Here is a 7580-nt window from a genome sequence, read left to right as displayed (position 1 = left end):
TACGCTGTGAGAATTTATGCACCACCGACGCTCCCCAGTGCGGTAGGTTTGCTGTCGATGGAAGACACTGTCAATGTAGATTCCTGAAATTTGCCTGTTTTCCTCTAGCTGTGAAAGATGTTAGAGGAGGGATCTTGTGAGGGTTCCCAGCCAAAGTTGGCAGCCCCAATGGCATCAGTCCAGGCTGGTGACTTCCAACCAGTCCCAGGGATGCCAAATCCGGCAGACTCAGCACTGCTCGCTGAGCACAGATAGAGAAACTTCATCCAGGTGAGGCCTGTAAATCGGCCCAAAGGCCAGTGCAGGCAGTTCAGCTGAGACCTGGGAGGCYTCTGACTATGCTGCCTGAGCCACAGGCTTCAACCACATGACTTGGAAAAAACAAGGGTTGAAAAGTTACTAGCGATTACACATATCTTTTGTGTCAAATACTATCTTGAGAAGAAATAGCTTGCTGAGCTAAACAAACACAAGAGCTTCCAATGCATACAACGCATCTAGCCAAGTAAATCATGTGTGCCCAGTACCATTCCCAGGCACTGGAAGGCAACATCTGCTCATAAACCCTTCAAATTTTCCCTGACATCCTTCTGCCCCTTTCCAGTGGCACCATACCTTGGCCAGTCACAGCTCAGCAGTGAGAGCAATCCCAAATACAGCACGGACACGGCCAAAGGGTCCTATTGTGCCAGCAATGTGGCACGTGCTGAGCTGCACCTCAAACCTGCCACACACACTGGAAACCCCGAGACCCGTAACCAAGCATGGATGGCCCTAGGCAGGCTCTGGAGAAACCTCCTCTAATGCATGGTCTATTGGAGGGTGCCTGGAAAATATGGGCTCCAAAACTTGTCTGGTTTCTCTGCCAGTCTGCTCCCCATGCGTAGAAGAGAGGACAGTAACCCCGACCTCCTTTGTAGACCACTAGACAAACACCAGATGATATTATTCTCTTGCTAGTCTGTGCAGCATGAACGGTGCACTGTCCTGCTCGATCTTTGCACAGGGCAAATATCATCCTATTCAAACCGGAGGCAAGGTAGGCTTCTGCAAATAGATAGAGCAACATTTCAAAGGTCCCCAAGTAACTCATTTTCAAGGTGGATATGGACAAGTGAGTCTAACTTCATTGCAAGTCTAGGGAAAACGGGTTCCTAAGCCACTTACAGCCAGATCATCAAAGATACTTTGGTTTCTAATTTCCTATCGTTTTAATAGCGGACGAAGCCTGAATACTTTTGTAATCTGTAAATATTCTTGAACATGTCACCCTGCCTCTGACATTAGCCTATCTGCAGAGCAGGATTAGAGATAAGGCTGTGTTTGCTGCCTTGGTATAGGACTCTTGAATACTACTTATTCTAACTCTGCAGACTCAGCATGTTCCCTTCACATACCAGGGCAAGAGCTCTCCTGGGCTATTTGCATCGGTCTGGGTCAAATGTCCACTTCTTCCACTTCTCCTAGGCTTGGGTGAGGGGAGCTATATCCATCAGGAGAGAATCAGCACCTTTTTATCAGGTGCTCGCTCTGACTGCAGCCCCACCACTGCTTTTGGGAGCTGGACAACACCACAGAGGCTTTTTAACATGAAATATCCCAGGTCTTATTAACTGCAGGGAGAAGGGCTAGTTGGGACAACTGAGCAGGGACAAACACTTTGTCTTTAGGTATTCTGCTTTCCAGGCTCACGCCTAGTTTTAAGCTTTATGGCATTTTTAGGAGCTCAACACTGACTCATATTAAGCTGTGGAAAATTCTCCCACAGAAAACCCCTACCCCTAGGAGGTTTCACACTGATTTGAACAGAGCCCTGGGAGAGACCAGAAAAAACATATATCTGTTCTGCCCTGGTGAGATAATCTGATTGATTTAAGAAGGCTTTTCCCCTCGGTAACGCATCCACCATTTGGTTCACACACTCCCTTGTCTAAAAGAGGAGCGCCTGCTGTTTGGGGTAAACCTTTGACCTTGCACTTTGGCAGAAACTTTCTTGTGATGTGGGAGTCACTGATCTGCTCTCTTTGTGTTTAACAGCTCACACAGATCCTCTAGCAAAGATGCAAGCAGAGATAATGAAAGTGTTACAATCCAGAAAACTGAACACCACCATGGTGTTAAACCTCAAGCCCAAGGAACCTTCCCTTGGAGGCCRTGAAACCATAACACTTGCAGTGGTCCTGAACCTAACAAGCACTGATGCTGATCTCCGTAAGCCAAACGATCACATTTCCAGAAGAAATTCCCATTTCTCTCAGCACCTATCTAGGCAGGAAGGTAAGAGCAATAAGGAATTGATGCTGATGCTGCACAGCATTCAGCACATGGGCTGGACCAGTGAAAGCGATATGAAGAAACTCTATTTCCTAGCAAAAGTGCTAGTGGCTGAGCTTGAGAAGAAGCTGCACAAGGCTAAAAACGTCACGACTGTGAAAAACATCATCTCTCTCCCACCGATGCTTGCTACGCACAGGCGTGAGGTGCATGGGACCCCAGCAGTGGAACAAGAGAGGACCACAGCTGCTACAGGTCGGGTGCAAAAGCGGCGTGAGTCAAGTTTGCACCATGCACCATTAAGCCTGTGGAAAGTAGCTGAGAGGTTAAACCCCACTGACACTGTCTTCAGACATCACAAAATATCCATGCCTTCTTCAGAGCATTCCCTTTTGTACTCCCCAGCAGAGGCCTCTCATTTGTCCAGGTCTTTTAAGATTCAAAATTACTCTGGTGCTATGGAACAGGCCAAAAAAACTCATGAGATGGAGGATGTAGAGGATGGAAAGGAAGCACCACCTCCAAGCCATAGCTACATTTGGACCTACAAAAAGCACGGTCAGCAAGAGAGCCCATGTCTGAGTAAAAGCAATCAGTTTTTCTACGGGACAGATCAAGAAGAGAATCCAGAGGAAGAGCCCACACCAATAAAAAGTAAACCAGAGCAGAGACTAAACACTGCAGGACATTTTTTCTATAACCTATTGGTTAATAGCAGCCGCCCTGTTGCAAGGAGTGTGCTAGAGAGCATGTCTAAAGACAAGGCTTCCTCTCCAGGTGGGCACTTACTGGGCATCCATCAAACTGACGAAACACCCTGGAAGCATCAAAAGGAAGAAGGGTTTGATTTCCTCAATAAGCCAAGTAGCTCAGACAGCCCAGACACTGCACCAGTTCAAGGAGACCTGTTTGAAACCAAGCTCAAATACCACCTGCGCTTGTTCGTCCCAGGCAAAGCCCTGCGGACGTTCATCGCCCACGTGGCGCGAGCCCTGAGGATGGACTGCAGCCAGCCCGCGGTCCAGCTGGCCTGTGCAAAGATGGTCTCGAAGATGGGGTTGCTCGTGAAGGTGCTCAGCRAGAGGCAGGATCGCCGGGGAGCCTCTGCTCTTGCAGGCCGGTGTTTCCTGGAAGGGAACGTTCCCAACGGCACGGCCCAGCCCAGGGTGGCAGGCAGGAAACTCACAGGGAAGGTAGGACAAACACTGGATATTGCTGAATGTGGTCCTTGTGGACAATGGGGAATGGAAGAAATAACGGTCTCTCCCTTCCTGAATTTTTCTTCTTCTGTACCAGAAGAAACCAGAGTATGCCTACGACAACAGGCTCCTGGTGGCRGTACTGGTGGCTGTCGTCATCATGCTCTTTCTCACGGTGATTTGCCTTATCGAGGTAAGCGGATAACTCACTTGACAGACAGCTGTCAGTCAAGCGTTGCAGCTCAAGCGCACAGGGGCAGGGTGGTGGCTCCCTGTGTAGTTTGTGAGACCCAGAGTGTCAAGGTGGATGTCTACGGAAATGCCAGATAGCTCACGAGCTTTTTTTCCAACCTTTGAAGCTTGTCGTGGCGTGCACACCACTCAGCTCAGCATGGGTTTGGGCCCTGCTGCGGGGGCTCGTCCCAGCATCTGTCACAAACTGTCCAGAACTCACCTAATCAGACTGTCACAGCTCTCCTACCTGCTTCCCAGCTGAGGGTGAGCTTCTCTGAGGGTGCGGTGGCTCTCTGTCATCACAGCCTCTCCCATCAGCCTGTCCCTGAGTTTTATCCTGACCCTGTTCTACTCTCCTGCCTGTGCCGAGTGCTTTCAGCCACACAGCAATTCCCCCGCTACCTTCACACTTGCCAAAACCAAGCTTTTCTGCAAAGTAACAAATGTTGGAGGGCTTCTCTGGCCACCTAGCAGCTCTGGGGCTGGAGAAATCTCTCAAAAGGAAGCTGTTGACCACTTCAGCGAGGTGCAATGGCTCAGTGTGGGTCAGAGCACTGCCAGAGCCAGGCAGAGGAGAGGGCACAGCCTCATTTAGTGCCTTTCTCCTTGCAGAAAGCTTTTGTTTCTTTAAAAGCCTGCCTACATGTTTAGGATCAGCTTTAAACAGGAGGGGAGTACCCTGCAAAGCACTGCCCAGATAAGAAAGGCAGACATAAACATTTCTGAGATTAGGAGAGCTCTGGGAGTTCAGGTCATTTCTAAGGCAGGGAAAGCTGGGAGTTGAGAAGGGAGGATGGGCTCTTTCTAAAATTTTTCCTTCTGGCACAGCCTGTCACATGTATATAACACGCTTGGTTTACAGAACAACCTTTTGGCCTCCCTTGTTTTGCAGAGTATGACGAGAAAATCCTGATGTTACGAGTCTCTCTCTCTCTCTCTCTCTCTCTCTCCTTGACCAGGTTTGCTCCCAAAAATCTGCAGCCGCTTCCCAACCCCAAACCACCAGTAAATCACGACTGAGATGGTAATTACTCCCTCCGCCGTCCCACTGCTGTGCCACAAACAGTCTTTACTCTGAACAGCGCCTAATCCTGGAGCCCCTCAAGCGCTCAGGCGCTGGCTGCAGAGGAGTCACTAGTCACCAGAGTGGATATGTTTATGTAGCTTTTTAACAGACCCAGAAAAGGGACCCCAAAGCGTGAGTAATCAGCACCGCTATAAGCTCAGATCTCAGCCAGCGCCTCCGCAGACCCTCCGGCAGCCTTTCTCCTTGCAATGCAACCGAGCCGGTGACGCTAAACCCCGGCTGCGGCAGATGTGTTGGCCCTGGGCTCCCATGTGGCGCCACGTCCCCGGTTCTCAGCTCACTCAGCGCTGGCCTGACCATGCTGTCTAGGCAAGAGAAACCACCCCTCTGCCCTGGTGCCCAGCAAACACCAACCCTTCATTTGAAGGACTCTTCTTTATGGGGAGGTTCATCTTCGTTAGGGTCCAATGAAACTACCCCACACAGGTCGAGGTTTCTGCCCTCACAGGGCACTGACACCCGCTGTGGCCATCACTGGTCAAGCCCCTCTGCAAATGGACCAGAAAGGGTGAATTCTGGAGAGACGATGCACAAAAGGCTTTCTCCTCCTCCTTCCTTTATCCCTAACCCACTAAATCCAGATGTTTCACAGCATTGTAAATGACAATTGCCTGACCATAAACACGGTGCTGCACTGAGTAGGGGGACCCCAGGAAGGCAAGGTGCAGGTGACCTTCTTAGCAGTAATTGCCACCACCAGCTTCCTTTCATTTTCTCATTCTTTCCTTAAGGTTCTTTCAGAAATTCCTGCCAGACAGACGGAGCAAGAAAACACCTGATCTTCCAAAGGAGGTAATGGCAGAGGGAATGTGGGATGTGTGCCCCTCTGCCCCCTCACTGCGCTCCCAGCTATTCGTCGCATCTGAAACGTTCCCTTGCACGGTGCTTTCCAGGGCTCTCATGTATCAGACCTGAGCAAAAACAAACCGCTGTGGCTTAGAGACATGTACCAGCCCCTTGATTCCCAGCATAAAAGATCCATGGCTCAGAAGCTGTACGATGAAGAGTCCTCAGACGAGGAAGAGATTTTCAACAGGGCTGAGCTAAAGTAAGTGGCATGGTGATGGCGCCTGTGTTTGTCTTTCAGCTCTCGTTCCGGTGTAGGAACTGCCAGGGTTTTCCTTTGCTGCCTTGCTGTTGTCACCGAGAAAAGCTGCAATCGCGGTGAAATGCAATTGCCCAGAGCAATTGCTGCAATTGCTGATGCATCCACCTTGTCACCTGGGTCCACCCTGAGAGCGGGAGCAATGGTCCCTGTCCGTGGAGGAGGGTGCTACGGGAGGCCGAGTGCTGGGGGCGCCAGGTGCGGGGGATGGGATCAGTGGGAATACAGGGGACGGGAGAAGGGACGGGCACAGCGCAGCGCTGCTGCTGCTGCCCGTTCAGCCCCAGTCTTGGCTGTGGTGCCATTTCGGGATGTGCGTCCCATGAAGCTCACGCCCGGCTCACCGCACGGGGTCACCTGTTCCGTCGCCCTCAGCTTCTCTCATCCTTTCTTGGGGAAGAGCCACAAGTCCAACGCGACCTTAATCTTGTTGGGCTTCTGGGAGCGCTCCCGGTGCAGCTCAGCACGGGCACCCCAYGGGGCTCACGCTCCCTTCCCTGGTGCCTTCAACCGATTCAGCCGACTTCGCTGCAGGTTGCGGGGCTGTGCCGTGCCGGGGGTCCAACACTCCCACTTCTCCAGGGGCACCAAGCATCTTGGGGCGCTACCTCCTTCACCCTCCCTCCACCACCTGGGGGAAAGCCCGGCTTGACCGCTGCTCTTTTCTTCTCTTTAGGAAGTAAGAGGAGCTGCCAGCAGAGGAGATGGACTGACGCAGGGTTTGGGGCTACACTGCGCCTCGGGAACTGTACAAAGTTGTGGTAGACGCCAGGGAAAGACTTCAGAATTTACTATTAAAATTAGCAGGTTTTTCGCCGAGTGTGAGCATCCTGTGAGTGAATGGAAGCATGCATGATACACATGTGCGTGTGTCTGGGGCTGTGTACATGCATGCACACACACGTGTTGTGGCTACAGGAGGGACCACAGAGACGAGGATCCTGCCAAAAGTGTGGGAACGAGTCGCTTGGGCCCCTCGCCGTGCTGGGATGTGCCCTGTGTGCATGTGTATGTGCCTCAGTGAGCGTGTATGTGTGCACGCATGTTTGTACAGTCGTGTGTCGCTTGTGTGTGTGCTGGCTTGGGCTTGTGTGTCTGTGCACGTGTGCATGCCTACCTGCACGTGCGTGTGTTTGTGGCTGCGCGTGCATGTGGGCATGCCTGTGTGCGCCTGCCTGTGCCCGTGTGTGCCTCTGCCCTGTGTGCGCATGTGTGCATCCATGTACATGTGTGTACAACTGTTTGTCTGCCACATGTGTGCAAGCATGCGTGGATGCACGCGTGTGCATACGTGCATCTGTGCGTGCAGCACTGCGTGTGCCTGTGTCTGCCCCGTGTGTACAAGTGTGTGTGGATGCATGAGTGTGCAATGTGTCCCTGGGTGCATACGTGTGTGCATGTGTCCGTGTACGTGTGCATGACTGCATGTGCCTGCGTGCATGCCCTGCGTGTGCAAACGTGTGTGCCCGTGCGTCCGCGTGTGCGGGTACGCGCGCACGASTGTGCGCGTGCCTGTGAGCCCCGCCTGTGCATGTGTGTGCGCATGCGTGTGTGTCCCTGTGTGCGCGCGCGCCCCGGCGCTCCGGCCCCGCCTCKAGGGGGCGTGGCCCATAAGCCCCGCCCCGCTACGTCCTGGCGTCACGGGGGGGCGGGGGGGCGTGCGCGCTCCCGGCGCGGCCGG

At 52.5% G+C, this 7580-nt stretch overlaps 1 protein-coding gene across 1 annotated transcript; it reads left to right on the top strand.

Moving 5' to 3' along the window:
* Positions 1-3253: 3253 nt before the first annotated feature.
* On the top strand, positions 3254-6680 carry LOC112965835 (leucine-rich repeat-containing protein 37A2-like). Its single transcript, XM_026065230.1, has 6 exons — positions 3254-3467; positions 3571-3666; positions 4667-4731; positions 5526-5586; positions 5688-5842; positions 6576-6680. Exons 1-6 carry the CDS (start codon positions 3273-3275, stop codon positions 6580-6582), a joined length of 579 nt encoding a protein of 192 aa, XP_025921015.1. The 5' UTR covers positions 3254-3272; the 3' UTR covers positions 6583-6680.
* The last annotated feature ends 900 nt before the right edge of the window (positions 6681-7580 follow it).

The sequence above is a fragment of the Apteryx rowi genome, unplaced genomic scaffold (assembly GCF_003343035.1).
Source record: "Apteryx rowi isolate R43461 unplaced genomic scaffold, aptRow1 scaffold_1020, whole genome shotgun sequence".
Taxonomy (NCBI): domain Eukaryota; kingdom Metazoa; phylum Chordata; class Aves; order Apterygiformes; family Apterygidae; genus Apteryx; species Apteryx rowi.
The sequence above is the reverse complement of the archived record's forward strand: the minus strand, read 5'-3'. Positions and strand labels throughout refer to the sequence as shown.